The sequence below is a fragment of the Sciurus vulgaris genome, assembly GCF_902686455.1.
Source record: "Sciurus vulgaris genome assembly, chromosome: 11".
NCBI lineage: Eukaryota > Metazoa > Chordata > Mammalia > Rodentia > Sciuridae > Sciurus > Sciurus vulgaris.
This window is the reverse complement of record NC_136472.1, coordinates 109065921-109087365: the sequence shown is the minus strand read 5'-3', so window position 1 is coordinate 109087365 and position 21445 is coordinate 109065921. Positions and strand designations below refer to the sequence as shown.

Here is a 21445-nt window from a genome sequence, read left to right as displayed (position 1 = left end):
AGAGGACATACTAAGTGTATGTGGAACATAGGGAGCAAAAAGTGAAAATAAAGCCTGTGTAGGTGAGCTTAAACAGTGATAATAATAATCAATACTAGTCACCAAGATAAGAGCTTTATGTTCCATGTTACACTTAATTCTATCGACACTGTTAGGTACTATTGCCCTAATTTTACAGGTGAGGCTGATTAAGGGAAATGGGAAAACTGGAGTTAGATGGAAACCTGACGATGAGGCCCATATTCTTAGCCGTTCCCTATGAAGGCTCTATGAGAGGAAGCCATACCAGCCTTTCCCTTTCTCAGGACTGTTCTGCCTCCTTGTTTAAAGGAATTTGGCTTCCAGGTGTGTTCAGCCCAGTTTGGTCTCAATACTTTGAAACAAGGTAGCACTGAGGGCTCCTATAATGACTGGCTCCTAGGGCAGGTAGGGTGGAGAGGCTCCTCCTCTTAGCATTAAGGTGAGAGGTGTAGCCCTGAGGAGAAACGTGATAGGATCTCTCATCTTCATCCCAACAACTCCAACCTATGTGTTACAAGAGAAGAGAATAAGAGGAAGTTCTTGTGGGAGGAAACAGGGAAAACAGGGGTTGTCCAGGCAGGGCCTTTGCTAGGATTCAGCCCCCACATCAGAATTGCTAGAGGAGGCTCTTTCCACCAGTGGGGGGCGGGGGGGGGGGGGCGGGAGAGAAAGACAGAGAGAGAGAGAGAGAGGGGTTGGAACAGAGATGGCACATGTGGGTCAATGCCACTGATGTAAGGCGACATCCCCAGACTGCTAGAAAAGCCAACCCACACAGAGGCGAGATGTAATCCAGAGGGCTCAGAAACATTTCAACAAATGCTAATTTCAGTCTCTCTCATACAGTCCTGTCAGCAGGAAGGGGTAATTGTGTTAGCATGCATGGGGCACACTTTTTGGCACAAGGGACCTGGTTGCTAAGCAACAGTAGTTGGCCTCCCCTCCTCCCCATAACCTTTTTCTCTGTTTCTGTGCTTCCAGTTAGCTGATGGGAGGGGCTGGGGCTGCCCAGTCCAGCCCAGCCCTTGGCCCCCTTCCCTGCAACAAGGGATCTATTCATGGGTCCTGAGCAGAGTTTATTGTCTCTCTGGTGTGTGTCTGTGTGTGAGTGTGTATGTGTAGGGGGGACAAAGGGAAGGGCCATATGTAAACCAGGGAGACTTCTTCTTGCAACCAAGCTGGCTGGGCTATTTAATCAATGCTGACACAGGGACAGGAGCAGAACCCTGCCTAGCAGACCCTGAAGCCTTATATCAGTGCCAGTGACCCACATGGTAAGGTTACGCCTCTGTGCCATCCCTGCTCTGGTCTTTGCCTTTCTTTTTCTCTCCTGCCCTTGGGATTGTAGGCTGGTGAAAAGAGCCTGCTCGTGCAGCTCTGGTACATGGGCTGAATTCTAGCAAGGCCCCTTGGTGATAACCCCCTGTTTTCTCCCTAGGAAGTGCCTTTTATTTTATTTTCCTATCTTCTGTAGGCCTGGTGAAGTGCTTTGCACATAGATGGTACTTAGCAAATAATGATTCCACTTCAAAAGAGGACCAAGAGGTCCTATACTATTAAAGACCATGTATTAAGGCCACCACATGAGCTTGGGTAGGTGGAATTTGAGGTGGGGCAATAGCTGAGGTGAGGCTAGTTTGTTCACAGATCGGCTTTAAAGTCTAGCTCCCTGGATACTGAAATAGGAGGAAAGTCTGGACAGGTCCTGAAATTCTTTCTAGACCAGGCCCTGCCTTTCTGCTCTTAGGGACATCAACTGAAGAGAAGCTTCAGAAAAGAATCCAAAACTTCACATGCACACACTGTTGCCACTTCTTTGCTTTCTTGGCTGCTTCTTCCAAGCCTGCCATCTTTCAATCTCATGCCCATGCTCTGTGAGTGTCATCTCTAAGCACTGAAGGAGTGTGTGTAGTAATATGCAAACCATGGCCAGTGTTTCTCTTGGAGAAGTAAGGCCTGCTTCTTGTGGGAGGTCCAGTCTAACAGGTCCTGGCTGAGATTGGTGTAGGGATGGGGAGGTGTGCTGGTACCTCACTTCATAGGAAAGTGTTGGGCTGCTGCTCCATGTGTGAGCTGAGCTGGTGTGAATGCTCATGGGTCCCAGGAAATTGTTTTCGGACCATTTGGAGGTGACTGTCCTGGGTGAGTCTGACAAAGGCCTCCCTTACTGGAAAGCCAGTTCCGTGGCGCATAAAAGCAGGAGTAAGGAGGGTTTTAGTGAGAAAAGGACATTTCATGCAACACATGAAAAATCACATCTAGGCCAATGATGTTTTGGAGTTGTGTTTCAGACTATTATGATCAATGGAAACAACCTGTGTGTTGACAGGGACAGAGATCTGCAGGGGAGATGTGTCACTCCAATTATAAGGGGTCTTATCTACCCTACTAGATTGTAAGTTCCTTGAGGAAGGATCTGTTGCTTGCATGTATTCCTTATTCGTATTATTATTCACCATTGCATCGTGCTTTACAATTTATAAAGCCATTTCAATCACATCATCTTGTTTTCCCTGCCAAAAGGGGACCAAGAGTCGGTCATCTTATACATGGGCCCTGGGATACATAGCTGAGTGAGGAAGGAAAGAGAAAGAAGCACCATACAGGGCCACAATAGATGCTGTAGGAGTTGAGGAAGACTCCCTGGAAAAGTGACATCTATGTTGAGTCCTGAAAGGTCAGTAGGAGTCGGCTTCATGGGGAAGGGGAAAGCAGGTACAAAGTCTCTGTGGTATAAGAGTACCTAAAGATACTTGGGAACAGCATGTATGTGAGCGTGCTCCTGAGTTGTGCTGTGGAGGGAGTTAGTGGAGAAATGAGAAAGGGCGAAATCATAGAGGGACTGTGTGACATGTCATGGAGTTTGAATTGGTCCCAAGGCTGCAGAGATTCAGTGAGTACTTTAAAGATGGAGTCTTCACACTCATTTTGCTTTTTTGTGACCTAATTTTGCAGATTACTCTGACTCTGTAGCATGGAGAATAACAGAGGGAGATAGGACACTAGAGATATATTTACTCAATAGCAAGTATTACATTCTATAAATGAGAAAATTGAAGTTTGGTGAGATAGCCTGAGTTTTCCCAGTTCACATAGTGGGAACATAGATCTTACTTTGAACTGTCCAGTATTTTCCCCCAAGATCTTATGTTTTGTTACTCTTTTTCATGGCTCAAGAGCCTCAGACATACATGTGACTTATTCTGCTCTATGCTTTCTTATCCCAATGTCTTTGCATACTCAGCCCTCTTTGCCTGGACTACCCAATGCCTATTATAGTTCAAGTCCTGTTCATCCATGAAGGATTCTTCTTCTCTGAAGGCTCCCTTGATTTCATCAGTGTGAAGTCAGCTCTTATTCTTTTGAATGCCAATGGTAGTTCAGTTGAACTTTTCTTGGGTCATTTACCACATTCCACTTTGTTTTTATGACTTATCTTTGGGACAGTACTACAAATATTTTTAGGCAGTGGCGGAGTGGGTCCATGCTTACTTCCTCTATTTCCTACAGTATCCCCATAGTAACCTGTGCACTTGGGCTAAAAAATATTTTCTGAATGAATGAAGGGAAGGGTGGATATAGGTAGGAGAGACTCCTTTCCCTCTGAGATAGGAAGAATGAAGGAGGGTAGGATTTTGAAGCCTGGGCTGGGATGTTGAGGAATCTCACAGATGCCCTGATGCTTATGGGAGGTAAGACCAGGGAAAGGTTAATTAGGAGTGTGGGCTTTGATGTGACCAGGTCTGGATTCAAAAATTCACTCTGATACTCAGGGCTTTGTGGGAGTGAGATGGGTGGAGTTAAGGGCTCCAGGAGTGCAGAGAGGGCCTGGAGGGAACCTATGGGGAGGCCCCCAAAAGGATAAAGGTTTGTAGGCAGCAGCAGGGTCATGACCAGGATTAGAGTGTGCACTTGGAGTGGGCTGAGGCTTTTCTCTGCAGTCCTTGATGTGGGGATCCTGGGATCTGACAACTATTTCCCCAGAGCCTGATGCTGGATGATCAAGTACCTATGGAAGTTCAGTGTGCAGAGGAGGGCCCAGCAATTGCGATCTCCAGAGCAGAGCCAGGAGACCAGCCACAGTCCAGTAGGCCAGACTGGGGAATGACAGGGTGGGGGCAGTAAAGGGTAATCCTCCTATATTACCTTTCTTCTCCTTGGGTCAGCACCACATGATTGATGGTGAGAGAGTATACACTCTTTATCCCCACTTGCTTTTGCTTCCTGTTTCCCATATGGGGGGGGTTGAGTGGGACCTGGTGACTTCAGGGATCAGGGCCCTGCCCTTACCCATTCTAGGTTCAGGGAGCGGGGGGTGGGCTCCTGTTGGGAGCTTGGTGTGTGTCTCAAGGTGGAGTAAAGTTGGCTGGCAGGAGTTGGGAACCCAGAGAGCCCTCTGTCCTCTTCTACAGTCTCTGAGGTGGGATGCTGGTGCTCTGTGAGACATGGCTGTGCGGTGCTGGGAGTCCTGGGGCTGCTGGCTGGTGCGGGTGTCGGTTCATGGCTCCTAGGTCAGTGCTGGGGCCCTTCTGTGGTCTGGGAGGGACAAAGACAGGATTTGGGAGAAGCTGGAAGGGAGAAGTAGGTGCTAAACAGACATTATTGGCAGCTGGAATGAGCACCTTCCTCAGCTACTCTGTGTAGACAACAAAGGGAGAAGGGGTGAAATATAGCAGAATGAATTTAGGCTCCATGTGGAGAAGAATGCTTAGTTTTACTTCAAGGAGAAGTGTCCTGAATTACCTGAATGGATGATCTGGGGTAGCCCTAGTCAGCCTTTTTCTAGAAAACTTTTCCATGAGAAAGAAAGAGACACAGAAAGACAAAGAGAGAGCCAGACAGAGACAGAGAAAGACAGAGACAGAGCATTGTGCCTCTTCTCTGAAGGTTGGGTAGGGGGTGCCTAAAAGCAGGTGGTGGAGAAGGAGTCCCCAGATCCAGGTCTGCCTCTGCAGCAGGAGTGTCTTGTCCTGTGCCTTGACAATGGAAATTCCTTCTCTTTCCCCAGCTCTTCTCTGTAAGCTTCTTTTTGTTCTTCTCTAAAGTACTATATCTGTGGCCAGCTGCCTCTCAGCCCATTTCCGGGACCTTGCAGGATGAGGAGATGATGTTGAACTGCTCAGGGGCCAGCAGCGAGGAAGTTCTGCTCTCCTCACTTCCCAAAGCAGGTAGGCCACACTCCTGAGTCTAAAAGGTACCCACTCTCCACTCAGCCCAGGGCCCTTTACATCTCTAGGATCCCCCTTCCAGGAGCAGGAGGACCCAAATAAAGGACTGTCAGTTCACTGCCACCATCTGCCTCTCTCTCCTCTGTGTGAGGGTGGTACCAAGGTCTATCCTTGTAGCACTGATCTCTGATTTGGGACTTTTGAACCTCCCTAGGGAGTAACCTGATCTCTTACTGGGGCATGGTCAGAAGCCCAGACTGGAAGGAGGGATGGAACCTACCATCTGAGGCACAGTGAGCCAGGGGAAGAAGAGCTAGATGTTTGTAGGTAGGGGTTTGTTGTATGACCAGCATGGTCACCTAGGTATCTAGGGATATCTCTCCACATCATTCCCTGACCCTCCCTGACCTTTGTTTTCCTTCCAGGTAGGAACATGATGCTGCTTGGAGCCTGGGGGTTGGAATAAATCATGGAAGTTAGTATAAGGTTGGATTCTTTCTTTTGCTAACTGCATGACCTTGGGTACATTATTACTTTGAGCTTCCATTTCTCTGTAAGAAGGAAAAAAATTTACTGCAGTCCAGGTGTGGTGGTGCACACCTATAATTCTAGCAACTTGGGAGGATGAGGCAGAAGGATAGTGAGTTCAAAGCCAGCCTCAGCAACTTAGTGAGGCCCTGAGCAACTTAGTGAGAACTTGGCTCAGAGTGAAAAATAAAAAGGGCTGGAGATAAGGCTCAGTGGTTAGGAACCCCTAGGTTCAATCCTTGGTACCAATATATATAAATATACACACGCACACGCACACACTGTGTGTGTGCATGTGTGTGTGTGTGTGTGTGTGTGTGTATTTACTGCATAAAGCTATAAGGAGAACAATCTAATATACAAAAAGAGCTTAGTTGAGAGGCTGTGCAGCCTGCTTGGGTTGCCATATAAAGTACCACAGACCGGGTGGCTTAACCTACAATTAATTCTCTTATCATTCTGGAAGTTCAAATGTGAGGTATTAATAATTTGTTTTTTAGTGCATATTCTCTTTCTGGCTTGAGATGGATGCCTTTTTGCTGTGTCCTCCTGGGACCTTCCTTCTCATTTGCTAGGACATAGAGAGAGAGAGAAAGTAAGCAAGAGTACACTTAGGTATCTCTTTCTGTTCTTAAGAGGATACCAGCTCCATCAGATCAGGGCCCACTCTGATGACCTCATTTAATTTTAATTACATACTTCAAGGCCTTATCTCCAGTTGTCACGTTGGAAGTTGGAACTTCAACACAGGAACTGTGAGAACACATTTCAGTCCTTAACAGATGCTCAATAAGTGATAACTATTATTTTCATGGGGTTTGAAATCTAAAGACCAGAACTTAGAGTCCCTGTGTCCATCATTTGTTGATTTTGTGATCTTGGATGAGTTGCTTCACCTCTGTTCCTTATTTCCCTCTGCAGAATATGAAGGGTGGTAATAGTTATTGCATAGAGCTGCCATGATGAGTGATGGATGGAGCACCTTCCAAAGCACACAGTTAAACACAAAATGGAAAATCTCAACAAATAGGGATTATATTGTTTTTAGGGTTGGCTTAATACATGAGGGAATAGGGAGCTTGACATGGGGTGACTTGGATGATCACAGAGGCATCTTTGAGTCCCACAGGGCTCCAGGTCCTCTTCCTCTGTCCCACCCCTGTCCCTGAAGCAGGTGGGATGTTGTTTTCATGCTGTGGTTTTAGTATCTTTCAGAATAAATAATGAAGACTTCTTGCTGGAAGTGCAGGTGAGAGCCAGGCCATACTGGCTCCTAGTCTGCCATGACGGCTGGAACCCTTCCCTGGGTATGAGGATCTGCCAGAGCCTTGGGCATCTCAGGTAATAAAAGCCAGACCTGGAGCCTGGGGAGGTGGAGGGCTACCTGGTGGGTGGGAGAACTGGAATTGGACACCTCTGTTTGTTTGTCACCATCAGAGTGCTCAGCAAATAGCAAGTGGTCATTCTGATCATCTTCTAGCCTTTGGGCATGATGGTGCCCCCGATATTTCTCTCCTTTGAGTTTTGCTGCTTTTTTTTCCTGTTTTCTTTTAGCATCCCAGCTTTTTAACAAATGTAACTCTCAGAAATCATTGTCATAGTCACTATACTAGTCGAGTGTCTTGTGCACATTCCAGTTGTGATTAACCAGCATCTCTCCCATTGCAGTTTAAAGCTCATTTTCTCCCATTCTGTTCCCTTCTTCTGCCAAGACTCACTCACCACAAGGGAGTCAACCTGTCTGACATCAAGCTCAATAGCTCCCAGGAGTTTGCTCAGCTCTCTCCTAGGCTGGGGGGCCTCCTGGAGGAGGTGTGGCAGACCAGGTAGGGTTTCTGAGGTTAGGTGAGTGGGGCCCCTTACTTCTTGGTGGGCAGTCTAGAAAAATCTCCTTTCAGGGGATCATGGTGGTGTGGTCATTGGCAGTGTAAGGAGGAGAACAGAGGAATGTTTCCCAGTCAGAAATTTATAAACCTAGTTCACATGGGCCCTGCCCATCACAGCTGCCATATACTGTTTGTCTCTCACAAGGAATGCAGGGTTGGTTATTGTTATCATAGAACTTGGAATGTTACTCTTATCCCCTTTTACTGAGTCTCAATGAGGTTAAAAATCTTGTCCAAGATCTCATAACCAATAAATATCCAGGCCAAGAGTCTTGAAACTAGGCCTCTCTCTAAGCTAAGTGATCTCTCAATGCTGCTACATTTTATTTGGATAATTCTGGAGTCTTTTGTAGAGAGATGGTTGAGTGGTTCTGGTTAAGAGCTTGCTTGGGGCTTCAAGTGTGTCCAAGAGAAGAGGCTTGGGAATGGAGCAGGCTCTTCCCCAAACCCTGAGGGTGGTTCGGTGTGATTGGGCACAAGCTGAGAGGCCTTTGCCCCTGCCTGGGCTTCCTCTGGGCAGTTTCAGGCTGCCTAGAAACTTCCTGGGCTGGAGGGTTAGGCTCTCCTTTACTGCTCTGAAGCCTTCTCATCCTTGACCCACTTCTCATCCTTCTGCTCTGAGACCCCTCTTGTCCAACTTCATCTCAAGGGGCCATCCTCAGGAATATATTGGAGGCAGGAGGGCCTGACCAACTCCCTGTCTTAGATTCCTGAATGGGCAAGTGGATGTGGGGGTGGGACTGATTCCTCCAGGACAGCAGGATGGCTGTGGATTTGGGAAATTAGAATCTAAGAGGACCAGGTCTTGGGCTGCAGGAGGAAAGAGATGAGTAAAGAAAGAGAAGAGCATTTGGGTTAAAAAGGAATTAAGGCTTATGCTAAGAGAGAGGCAGGAAAGAGGAGAATAAGAATACAAATATGCAGAGCCCAGAAAGGACCTGTGACAGAGAACAGAGTGAACCTGGGAAGGAGCACAGGGAAAAAGGCTCTATTCACTCATCCACTCAATATCCATTCATTCATCCACTGAATACGTGTTTATTCAGGGCCACTTAGTGGAAACAGCTGGACTTTCTCATCTATAAATAACCCATTTGTAAATTTGGGCCTTGCCCAAAGTAGATCCTCAAGGACCTTGAAAGCTTTCTGTTACCTCTGGAAGACTGGGCAGAATGTGTGCTGGGAACTGCTTACAAGGTATTTGGGTGGAGGCAGGAAGAGAACAGTGGTATTCTTATGGCTGTGTCTACATGACAGCCCTAAGAACTTTTCACCAACACTCCTTCCTCCATGCCCTGGGTAAGTACAGCCTTGGGTTGGCTCTGTCCAGCTTTTTGCTGGTGCCTATTTTGCAGGGACAACTGCACTTCTGGTCAAGTTGTTTCCCTCAAATGCTCTGGTGAGTCACGTCCTGGACCTAGGAAAGTGACGTGAGAGAAAGGAGTTTCCCTGCTATTCCAAGTATGGAAGAGCCCTGTGGACAGGCTCAGTTGTGTCTGGGTGGAGGGTCCTGGCCTGTGTGCCCAATCATATGCTGGGCTCCTTCCTGCAGGTAAAGTCTACCCAAACAGAGCCCTTTTATCATCTATCATGGCCCCCAACCAGACACTGTGCTGACTGATAACGTTCCTACTTCACTACTCCACTGTATTGACCTCTAGCATTCACTGTCCCTTTCTTCTGAAGGACCTGAAAGGTGGAATTGTTATTGGCCACTGAGAAATTTATTAGTAGTTCCAGGAGACTAAGGGTGGGTAGTGAATAGGGACCAAATGGGAAAACAGTCTGTGGGGGTCCTATCACCTATCTTCCCATCCATCTAGCCACATATCCATTGGACTTGCACATGTCCATCCATATAATGATACTTTGAGTACTATTGTGGAATGTACATTAGGGTTCCATAGATCCCACAGACATGGTTCCTTCTTTCAGAAAGCCCACAACCTGGGTAACCAACATTCCTATCTTCCTGTCCCTCCTAGTCAGGACCAGGAATAATAAGTGAACTGTTCACACTGTCTCTCAGGCACTTGGCTCTTGCTTTCTGTCTCACCCTTCTCTGTTGGCAGAGTGTGGGACAAGGCCTCTGGCTTCCCGGATAGTTGGTGGGCATGCTGTAGCTCTTGGGCGCTGGCCGTGGCAGGCCAGTGTGACCCTTGGCTCCCGGCACACGTGTGGGGGCTCTGTGCTGGCGCCCCACTGGGTGGTGACTGCTGCACACTGCATACACAGGCAAGTCGGGGCTGCTGGGGAGGTGAGGGTCTCAGTTGTCTTTTCTGTTTGTTTTGCATAAAATGTCCCCGCATAGCTGCTGCCTCCAGGTATCCATTACAAGTGGGCAAGGGTGGTATTCTCCCTGTTCAGTGCCAAATTCAGCTCTGCACAAATAGCAGTAATCAGACAAAGATTGGTTCTTTATATTCATGCAGTTTTTAAGTTTCTAAGATGCTTTCACATTCACAGCACCCTGTGCTTCTTAATGTTTATCACCTCTGTAATTAAATCATTTTTCACGTAATTACTTATTGAATGTCTTTCTTTCCCTTGTAGACTGGAAGCTCCAGGAGAGCAGGAACTCTTGGTTTCATTTATCACTAAAAATTCCTTTGTAGATTTCTCCATTACTGTGTCCTCAGGACCTAAAACAGTCCCTGGAATATAGTAGGTGCTTAATAAATATTAGTTGGAGGGACAAACAAATGAATGATGAATGGATGAGCTCTTTGATCCTCTTCTCTTGGTGGTGGGCAAGGCAGAGAGTATAAGCTCCATTTTACAATGAGGAAAATGATGTTAGAGAGGGAAGAACCTCTCTCAGGATCACACACAGTGAGTGGACAGACAGGATTGAGGGAAGTTTTTCTGACTTAGCTTGGACTTTCTATATCACACAAGGCCCTTCACTATCAAGCCTGAAGGGGGATTATACAAGAGAGAGAGGGAATGAGTGGTGGTTGCAGATGACCCATAGTATCTTGTTTCTCTGTCCATCAGCCATTAAGTACCTGTTAGGCACCTACTGCATGTCTAGTGTTTTGCCAACTGCTAGGGTGATACTAAGAGACATGAACCTTGGGTCCCAGGAACTTGGAGGTTTGTGACAGTAGCCCCTTCTAATGACCTCTCTGGTCAGCTTCCTCCACCCACTACCTTACTTATGTCTACCTCCTCTGTCACTTCTTTCCATGGGCTCAGCATGGTCCCTGTGTGTAGTTTCAGGTTGTTCCGCCTATCCAGCTGGCGGGTTCATGCAGGACTGGTCAGCCACAGCACCATTAAGCCACATCAGGGGGCTATGGTGGAGAAGATCATCTCCCACCCCCTTTACAGTGCCCAAAGTCATGACTATGATGTTGCCCTTCTGCGTCTCCGGATACCACTCAACTTCTCAGGTGAGAGGCCCTGGCCTTGGGACTAGCAGGCTAGGGTCTGTAGTGAGAGAGGAACAGGGACTGGGTGGCAGGAGAGGCTGACTGATTTCTAGGGTTGTCCTCCTAGCAATGTAAACTACAAAACATGTCATTTGCTCTGGATCATAGTGACTTTTGCAATCTCCTGGACCTGAAATTGTACCAACTCTTGTACAGGCTCTTTTGGGGACAGAAATTCAGGTCTTCTTCATAGCAGGACATGCTGATGGAATTTGCTTTGAGGTTCCAAGCAGGGCTTTACAGCTGCCTCATTCACCAATAGACTACTCCACCACTTTTCCCAGGTTGGTCCCAGGTCCCAGCCATTTTGTGACATTTTAAAGAAATTTACTTTTCCAAATATCCTTCCTCTCAGTCTTTGTAACAACCCTGGCAGGTAGATGAAACAGGTATATACAGACAAGGACATTGATGTTCTGGGAAGTGACTTTTTCCAAGGCCACATGATAAACTGTTCTAACTCCAAAGCCAGGACTTCTCCTGCCATAGCATCTGCCATAGAAGGGTGAGCCCAGGCTGTAGTTGTCCCAGCAACTGTTCCCCGCAACATACACCTGCACATGGACACTTCCCTACAAATATACACTTATAGAAACACAAGTGTGCACTGGGTTGCATGCGCAGACACACCTGTGCATTTACACTTTCTCATGCACAGACATGATTACCCTTATGTTTGTGTCATTCACATGCCCATGCAAATTTATCCACAGAGCACTCCTCCTTCCCATCATCATCTGCAGCCTTGGATTTCCCAAACAACAGTGGTTGCTATACACATTTCACGAATCTTATACATATGTGTACTATTGCTCAATAGTCAATGTTTCTAAATTCACTTAAATAAATGTATTTTAGAGGGAAAACTACTAACTGGAGAACCTATATTACTATAGGTAGTAAACATGAAAATATGTAGTGTGGAAACAAACTGATGTGTAAATTCTGGTGAAAACAAACTGGTGTGTTACTGGAGTCCTCTGTAGGGGTTGTTGGACCAGGGCTTGCTCTCCTCTCTTCAGGTGGGAGATTGACAGCATTGAGAGAGCTACAGACTAGCACCAGACAGAGTCTTTCTCCTTGATACAATAAGAGGTACTGAAAGAGAATTGAAAAGGAAATAGTTCTCTTCCCAAGTGGATGAGTGTTTATGAAATGGCACATCTACATACTACCTAAAATCATGTTTGGCTCCACCCATAGGATGTGTCATGTACTTTTGAAAATACTGCCCCAGGAAGGATCAGACAACCTGGGGAAAAGCCCAAACTGGGTCCTTGGTAGAAATTTTGTACCCAGGGCCAGAGGTGTTTCCATCCTCCCTTGATTCCCAGGTGGAGGATGGACAGCAAGTTCATTGCCTACCTCTAGAGGGCACCATGCACACTGCTGTTTGCACATTGCTTCCTAAAGAGTCACCCCCAGGGTGGGACTGTGCCAGGCCCATACAGCCCTACATGAAGCTTGGTAGAGGCAAGGCACCAGGACTGTTGGGAAGAGGGATGAAGAGGATCTTTGCCCAGGATCTGCTAGAGGGAAACTGAGCCTGAATCGGGACCAGGACCATGTGCCTCTTCACAGACACTGTGGGCGCTGTGTGCTTGCCAGCTGAGGAGCAGCATTTTCCAAGGGGCTCGCAGTGCTGGGTGTCTGGCTGGGGCCACACCGACCCCAGCCATAGTGAGTTAATTCCAAGGGCCCTCAGTGCAAAAGGGGTGGGGCGAGGCGTTGTTCTCCAAGGGGAGGCACTCCACTTTCCCTGGCCACGTGGCAGTGCCAGCCCTCTTCCCCTGGCATCATCAGTGGCCAGTCCTGGGGAATCCAGTCTCCCCTGTCTGGGCCTCTCTGGGGAGAACAAGCCCAGGACTTCTTACTCCCTCTCCCCTTGTCCCAGGAGTACCATGGCCTCAGCATTTGTGTATATGTGAGTTCTCCTTCTCCTCTCCTCATTTCTAGCCCCCAAATCTTCTCGACCCCTGCACCCTTGTCCTGGTCCACAATTCCTGTCCTGGGCTCCTCTTTTCAAGTCTCCATGCCTCTGGGACCATTGACTCTTCCCCTTTTGCTTCTCTGCCTTACTGGCTTTGCTTGGTGCCCTGCAGCCTTTCTTGGTGTCTTCCACAGCCCACAGCTCAGACACCCTGCAGGACACAGTGGTGCCCCTGCTCAGCACCCAGCTCTGCAACAGCTCCTGCATATACAGCGGGGCCCTCACCCCCCGCATGCTGTGTGCTGGCTACCTGGACGGGAGGGCTGACGCATGCCAGGTCTGGTCTGTGGTGGAGGGAGGGGATGGGGGCCTGCTGCAACTTAGTCCCTGGTCTGCATATGTTGGTAGCATGAGACAGCCTCTAAGAGGAATGCTTATGCTAAGGGATTATGGAGGGGGAGGCCAGCAGTAACCTAGCAGGAAGCAGAAAGTTCTGGGAAGGAGAGTCTATTCCTTATGGGGATCTGGTTCCTCTCCATCAGGAAGGTCTGACTGTCTATTTCTTTGTGTCTCCATGTCTGGATTCCTCAGGGAGACAGCGGAGGCCCCTTAGTTTGCCCAGATGGGGGCAAATGGCACCTTGTGGGCGTGGTCAGCTGGGGTCATGGTTGCGCAGAGCCCAATCACCCAGGCGTCTATGCCAAGGTGGCTGAGTTCCTGGACTGGATCCACGACACTGTGCAGGTGAGTGTTGGGGCAGTGTTGGGGCTGTGAGGCTTGTAAAGGACCTGCCCCTTGGACACTGTGAGCCTCACCCCACAAGCCTGGGCCCTGCTAAGAGCAGAAGAGGGGACTAGGGAACATTCTCCAGAATGTGAGGAGGAAGAAGTGATGTTTATAACAAGAAATCCATTGGATTTCTATTAATTTAAGTGTTAACTGGGTAAGAGTAGATTTGAGTTTGCAGCCTAGATCTGCCATTTCCTGGGTGACTTTTGCCAAGTTCCTACCCTTGGTAAACCTCAATGATCTGGTCATAGCCATCCTGGCTATGTTATATGCCACTCTGATGATTAAAGGAGATGAGACCTGTCAACGTCTGTACAGTGCTAGGCTTAGGGTAAGTGATCCATAGTGTTATTAATGTACTTATGCATTATTGTCATTCAGCCCTAGTTCTAAGGCAGTTTAAGTGACTGCATTGCCTACACTATGGAGAGAGCTCAGCACTTAGCAGCTTGGATTCTTCATCTAATTAAATTCTTGTGTGACACTAGGCTTCATCTGTTCAGTGAGGGGGCCAAGTTCAATAGTGTATATCAAAGCAGTATTTGTGTTAAATATAATGGCAAGGGTGTAATAATGAAAACCATCTTTTCTCCAAGGTCGAACATAGAAGCAGATGGTAGATAATACACTTTAGAGTTTCAGAGGATGTATATGTCCATCTTCTCATTCAAATCTTCCAAAAATTCTAAAGCCCCAGATACTTTTAGTCTCATGTGATAGAAGTAGAAATCAAGGTTCCTAATGGTTAAGTGAGTTGCTAAGATAAAAGTGACTTGGCTAGTGCGTGGTGGAGCATGCTGGCAATCTAGCCTCTTTCTTTTTTTGGTTCAGGACTTCCTGCACTAAGTCCCATTGTTTGCTGCAGTCTCACACACACCAGTATCATGTCTCCTGTGCTCTTTGGCAGGTCCACTAGCTGGAGAAGAAACAGTCTCCATGGATGCAGGAGTGGATCTCCTACCACTGCACACAAGACATCACTGCCCACAGGCCAGCAGCCTGACCACTTGGCCTCTCCTCTCAGGCCATGATTTCTAGTCCCTTTTTCTCATCAAAGTGGCTCCATGACAGGAAAGAGTCTGGGGTTGGGTTGGGAATGGGGGGAGGGAGAACTAAGACTGAGGAGGTTGAGGGGAGAGATAGAAGAAGCTGCTGGAAGCAGCTGGCGGCCTTCCCTTCTGCCCTATCCTCTCTTCAGCCCTGTGTACACATTTGGGGGAGGATCTCAGGGTTGCTCCTAGTCCTGCCTTCTCCCTGTGCCCTCAGGTGGGCTAAGTGCCTCCCTAGAGGATCCCTTGGTTCAGGAGTTCCTGGGGAGAAGGGATCAAAGCTGAATTGCCTTTAATAAAAAAAAAAAAAAAAAAAAAAAAAAGGCCAAAAAAAAAAAAAATGCCTTAAAAAAAAAAAAGCTGAGTTGCCCAGTGTAAGCCCATAGGACTCAGGATCCTCTCCACTGCTCTCTTATCTCACCTGTTCTCATCTAGCTCTGGTGGGCCCTGCATGGGGCAGAGGCACTGTAAAACAAGGAGGTTGGAATTGGAAACTAGCATATGGTTTTAAAATGACAGTTCTGTGAACTGGTCCAAAGAGTTCTGTTATTAAATTGAAGTTGTGTTTGGCCCTTGGCCACCCAACTTTCCCCAGCCCCCTCATTTGTAAGTTATGGGATAGAAATACAATTTTGCTCTCATACATTTTCTTTTCTTTTCTTTTTCTTTTTTTCTCTCTTTTCTTTTCTTTTTCTTTCTTTCTTTCTCTCTCTCTCTCATTCTTTCTTTTTCCTCCTCCTCCTCCTCTTTCTCCTTCTCCTCCTCCTCCTCCTCCTCCTCCTCCTTCTTTCTCTCTCTGTCTGTATGGGGATTGAACCCAGGAGCACTTTACCACTGAGCTACATTTCCAGTCCATTTTATTTTTAATTTTGAGACAGAGTCTCACTAAATTGTCCAGGCTGGACTTGAACTTGTGATCCTCCTGTCTTAGTCTCCTGAGTCACTGAGATTCCAGATGTGTATCACCATGCTGGGCTCATACGTGGTTTTTGAACATTTGGTATTGACTCCTGTTCATCTACTCTAGAATTTTGGCAGATGCCTAATTTTTTAATTCTTTAAATTTGATAAATCTTCATCATGCTTTATAGTGAAAAAACTCCAACTGTCCAGGGTCTCTGCAGCTTTGAGTCTGATAATATTAAGTTGGTGCTCTCTTAGGGAAGGTTTGGCTTCCCTGCAGAGCCCATCTCTCTTCCTTAGTTAGCTCTTGTTTCAGAACTGGGCCTTTTGGCTTGGGGAAATTGCTTTCTGAGTTTATGCCCAGTTAGCATTTTCCTGGCAAAACTTCTCCTATACATTCTCCTCTTTAGCAATTAAAATGCAATTGGCATCTTGTTTCCAAAAACTGCAATGAATTTTTTATCATGCTTACCCAAGGAAATGCAATTAATGTTTAGTAATAATGGAACTTTGTGAGTTTATCAGCACATTTTTTTGAGAGATTCTTCTTTTTTGAATGAGTCTTCCTTCCTGGAGGGTCTGCTCCCTTTACATGAAGTACACTAAAATAGAGGGACCTCCATTTACTGTCATCTTTATTACCTGGGGAAGAGGTTGCGGAATCAGCTGTCAAATTACAAGAGCAACAAAGGAGAGGTTCTGGTGGGTGGCAGAGTACCTCTAGACTAGAGCTTGAAGTCAGCATTTACTACTGGGTTCTTTTAGGTCCCCACCAGGAGGCAGTAAGAGGGCCACAGGTCCCCTGGGCAGGGAGGAGTCAGCAGCAAATCCGTCAACTCTGATCTTTTCAGTTTTTCTGATGCCAACCATAAACATTTGCTTATTTAAAAGAAAGGGGTTTATTATTACTATTATTATAATAATCAGACCTTTCAACAATCTGTATCATTTGAAAGTATTCTTTATAGTTTTTGTAAACTGTTCATGTGTGGGATCTCCAAATATCTATGTGAAAAAGATATTATTATTATTGTCCCCATATTACAGTAAGAATTTTTGTTTAGGGATTAAAGACCACCCTAAAGACCACCCAGCTAGGAAGTATCAGAACTAGGATGTGAACTGTGGGTCTTCTTGCTCCAAAACCATGTCACTGTCTTACACATGAATAAGATGGACCAGTATTCACAGAAGTGTAGAACTGGAAGGTATTTGATCAGATCACCTGGCCTACCCACCTGCCTACCATAACTCATTGCATGACCACCTTGTGTAGGTTAAGTAATGGAAACCCAGGAAGTTAAAATCCCAGAGACCCTCCTCAGGAAACCTTCTAGGAAATTTGCACTTCTCCCTGAGATTGAAGACCTAACTTAAACCTTATAAATGACTATCTTCCAAAAGAGAACTGGAAAGAGTACCCTCACTGGAATTTGCTAGTAGTGATACCTTGCTTACAGAAGTTCCCAGTGGCTTTTGCTAAGCTGCCAATCAGAGCTCTAGACCCTGAAGCTCTCACTTCCCTTTGTTAGCATCTGCTAGACAGCTTCTAGGATGTGAAGAGGAGTGGCCTGCATTGGCTCTGTTCCTGTGGGCCAGTTGCTGGAATGTAGGGGTGGAAGTAGTGGCAAGGAAGGATGGAAAGATTCAGGTCCAGAGAGGTATTAATGGGGACCAGCTGGGTTTCCAGCTGTGCTAAGTAAGCTCTGTAGGGAATTCAGAAGTAGAAAAACTGACTGTCTTATTGGAGCTATGAGACTTATTTGCAATAAATTATTAGTGGCTGCCCAGGCATGAAGCTGAATGGGGAGGTAGTAATTGCTAGGGAAGCTCCAAGGGCCTACTGTTGAATGAACAGGGATTTTTTTGTGTGTGTGTGGGGCGCCTGTGCTCTTCTCCCCAAGGATTCAGCACCCCACCTGCCTGGGCAGTAATGTGGAGCTTCCCGAGACTTCCCAAGAAGGTGATTCTTGGTCACCAGGTCATGGGAGAGCCCTTCTCTCTTCTACTTTTCCATGCTTGTGGGGGTCTCAAGGACTCCATGGAGTGCAGACACTCTCTCCTCATGACATCTTCTGTGGATCTTGCTTTTCCTAGAAGCATTGCTGGGAAGAAGGGGATAGCCCTGCCATTCCCTGGGGACATTTATCAAGCTCTTTCCTGCATTTTCTTTTTGGAGGTGCTGGGCACATTCACAATAGGACAAACTCTAAATGCTAAAAGCTGGCGCAAAAGTTGTCAGGAGTTGTTTTCCTCAGTCCCTCTGTTGTTTTGTTTTGGGTTTCTCTTCTGCTCTGTCCTGGTCATGCTAGCTACTGAAAGGAGAATCCACCTTTACCAGCCCCCTTCTAGCCTCCTCTCAGCATCCCTCTGTACCTCCTTGTTAGAGACACCAAAGTGAACTCTGGGTTTACCTCACTTATCTTACTTTCAGGACTCTGCTTCTTTCTAAACTGACGGAGCCTCATGTTGTTACTGTTTGTGTCTTAAATTCTTCCACCTCCAGGAAGTCTCCTAGGGAAGTAGGGAGGGAGTGACTTCTCACTCCTGAGGGGTGAGACTGATCTTCCCCACAAACTCCAAGGATGGGAAAAGGAGAGGCGGGGCTTGCCAGTATTTCCTGGGATTTCAGCAGGTTGGAACTCTTCAGGAAGATCTGTGGAAGATTTTTAGCAGGAGTTGGTGCTGGAGTGGACCAAATTGGATAAGAATGGAGAAAGAAGTTCCTTCACTAATGTGCCTCTCTCAGAATAGCAGGTGGACTCCAAAAAGGCAGAGACTTGCCCAGGACTGGGTTTATCCTCTAACCTTTCTCCCTTCCAGGGAAACTCTGGCCATAGAATCTAATTTCTGACAGGGTTGCATCTAGGTCTCTATTCACATAGGAATGTATTTGTGTTAGTCAGCTTTTCATTGCTGTGACCAAAATAGTGGACAAGAACAACTTAGAGGAGGAAAAGTTTAATTTTGGCTCCTGGTTTCAGAGGTTCAATTCACAAGTTGTCAGACTTCATTGCTCTGGGCCCAAGAAGACACAGAACATCATGGCAGAAGGTCATGGTGGAGGAAAGCTGGCCATCTCTTGGCATCCAAGAAGCAAGAGAGAGAGAGAGCGGGGGTGGGGGAAGGAGAGAGAGAGAGAGAGAGAGAGAGAGAAACAAGATATATAAACTCTAAAAGCATGCCCCCAGTGACCTACTTCTTCCAACCACACCCTACCTGCCTTCAGTTACCATCCTGTAAAGTAGTAATCCTTTCAAATTATTAATCCATCAAATTATTAATTCATTGATTAGGTTAGTTCTCATTATCTAATTGTTTCAGCTCTGAACATTCTTGCATTAACACATGAGCATTTTGGGGAAACAATATAGCCAAACTATAACTGTGTTACCCCATTAGCTCAGCTTGGGGTAACACAGTCAGAACTAATGACTCTGTCTCCCTGGATTTGGGTCTTTTACTTATCAAATTAGGGATCTAAGCAAGGTGGTTTTCATGGGACTTACCCCATCAGATTAACTTCAGTTCAAAACTTCTTTGCCTTCTGAGATGTCTGCCCCACCACTGCCAATGTAGACACCCTTTGAGAGGACCCTGTTCCCAGGACAGACTCAAAGACTTATGACTTCACAGGATCACAAGCTTCTTGCCCCCAAAGCCTTCCTTCTAGATCCCTGGGAGGAATCGACACCAGGCAGAAGATTTTAAATCCCCATTCTCTTCTGCCCAGCATTTGTACACTGGGCAAAGGGTTCAAGGAACAGGTTGAGCCCCTTAATCTGACAGTTTACTCAGTTTCTCCCCAGCTCACTTCTTGACATCCCAGGCTCTGTGTAGGGGTCACATGGGTCCTAGTTCCCCAAAGGCAGCTTTCCACAAAGACCACAAACACTTTCTTCCCATTTCCCTTGATAGTTCCTAGGTTGGCTATGAGAGCCCTCTCCACTCTCTACCCTGTATAAGGTAGAACAGTGAGGACAGTTTTAGGCTAGTGAAACCATTAGCAGATACCTGGGGTCAAAGTCACATGCCAGGCTCAGGAAAGGAGAATCATTTTCCACAGTCCCTCAGGGTGACCCATCTTCCTAGTTTGCCCAGAACTATGCTGATTTTTAATACTTGAAGACCCTATATCTCAGGAAACTCTTCATTCCTGGGCAAACCAGGACAGTGAGTCACCCTGAGCCCATTGCCTCTCTCTCTTCAGTATAAAAGGCAAACCACAGTTCTCCCCAGCCTCTTCCCAAAGTTCTTCAATCTTATCCAGCTCATGGGAACCCTTCCAGGGAAGAGGAAAGTCCTGGGAGTTCCTGAGGTCTGGATTGTTTTACAAAAACAGCACATCAGTGAGTACTGTCTTGACCTTGTGGCCCTTATGGAAAGAGTCCATTTTCCTGCAGAGCTCTCAGTTGACCTGTTTGTTTCTTCTTCCCTACAGTGGTTCCTGAGTCTGCAACCAGGGTGGCCCTGCTTTAGCTCACCTAATGTTTTAAGCAAATAGTCTGGCCCTCCTGGGCCCAGAAACTCTCTGACAGTTGAGGGGAGACTAGGAAGGTGAGATAGAGATAATGCCATTCCAGGAATCCATGAATATTGATTTCCCAGTTTCCCCAGGTCTCACTGATTTCTGGTCCTGGGCTCAGCATGTAACAGGTGCTAGATGAGAGTAGTTGAATCCTTGAGGAGTAGGAGGAAGGTGCCTGCTGCTCCCATAGGAGCTGAATGGGCCTCTTCTCCTGGCCTCTGCTTTCCAGAAGTAATCAGAGAGGAGCACAGAAGAGACTGCCAGATTGCTGGAGCCCATAGGGATTTTGTGGGGTTTGTTTTTCCTCAGCTTCGTCTGCAGAGGTGAGGCTATGAATAAAAGAATGAGCAAAGATTTACTGTTCCCACATCTTGGCAGTGAGCTCTGTATTTGTACAGTAGATCCAGAGAGGAGAGGCTCTAGAACAGGTGGGAAGGAAAGTAAGATTTGTGCAAGGTCTCTTTCAGGAACCCCAGGGCAGCACATAAGGTGAGACTGGGAGGAGTGTATTTAGGTCAATTTTCCAACTGCCAGAGGCCAGAATGCACCCCTCAACCTTCCCCATGTATGAGGTGGAGCAGTGCACAGGGCTTTGGGCCAGCAGAACCATTAGCAGAGAGCTGGTCTGAGAGTTTCTTTACCTAGTGGCTGGTGGTGGGCTGACAGTGTGCTGCCAAAGGGACCCCGAAAGATAAGGTTCTGGGGTAGGTGTATCATTCATGATCGTCATTATGGGCATATCCAGGAATGACTTTTATTTTGGCCTGGTCTGGTGTGGGCCTGGGTGGGCCTGGGTTGGGACTGTGACTTAGAACTTTGCAGCTGAATGTGACCTTGGACAGGGTCTAGTGTCATCTCCTCATGTATGTCCAAGTCTACACAACCCATATTTTGGTGATATTGCACTTCTCCAAAGGCCTTAAAGATGGGTGTACAGAGGCAATCCAAACTCATGATGGGAGGTAGCAGAAGAGCGAGAACCCTCAGGGGCTGGGAAGGCCCTGGGAGAAGATTCAATCCATGTTATGTGTGTATGTGTGTGCATGCTTGCGAGTGGGTTTGTGGGAAACAAAAGGGCCTGAAGAAGAGGAGGGTAGGGGAGAAGTTTGAGGAGACTGAGGTAATTCTGTACAGAATTTCTCCTCTATGAAAAAGGAAGATCTGATTTCAGCCAGTTTCCCTGTGCAGTGCCCCCACCTCTTTAGCCAT

General features: G+C 46.9%; 1 protein-coding gene across 1 annotated transcript in view; it reads left to right on the top strand.

Annotated features, from left to right (window-relative positions):
• Window positions 1-1158: 1158 nt before the first annotated feature.
• The window catches only part of TMPRSS5 (transmembrane serine protease 5), a 93241-nt gene continuing 72954 nt past the window's right edge, over window positions 1159-21445 (top strand). The window contains exons 1-12 of the mRNA XM_079102736.1: window positions 1159-1295; window positions 4006-4108; window positions 4434-4532; window positions 5067-5189; window positions 6923-7058; window positions 7430-7543; window positions 8959-9002; window positions 9676-9838; window positions 10820-10998; window positions 12619-12717; window positions 13162-13304; window positions 13559-13711. Of these exons, the coding sequence (XP_078958862.1) occupies window positions 1293-1295; window positions 4006-4108; window positions 4434-4532; window positions 5067-5189; window positions 6923-7058; window positions 7430-7543; window positions 8959-9002; window positions 9676-9838; window positions 10820-10998; window positions 12619-12717; window positions 13162-13304; window positions 13559-13711 (1359 nt within the window). The 5' untranslated portion in view covers window positions 1159-1292. The remainder of the gene's footprint in view (window positions 1296-4005; window positions 4109-4433; window positions 4533-5066; window positions 5190-6922; window positions 7059-7429; window positions 7544-8958; window positions 9003-9675; window positions 9839-10819; window positions 10999-12618; window positions 12718-13161; window positions 13305-13558; window positions 13712-21445) is intronic.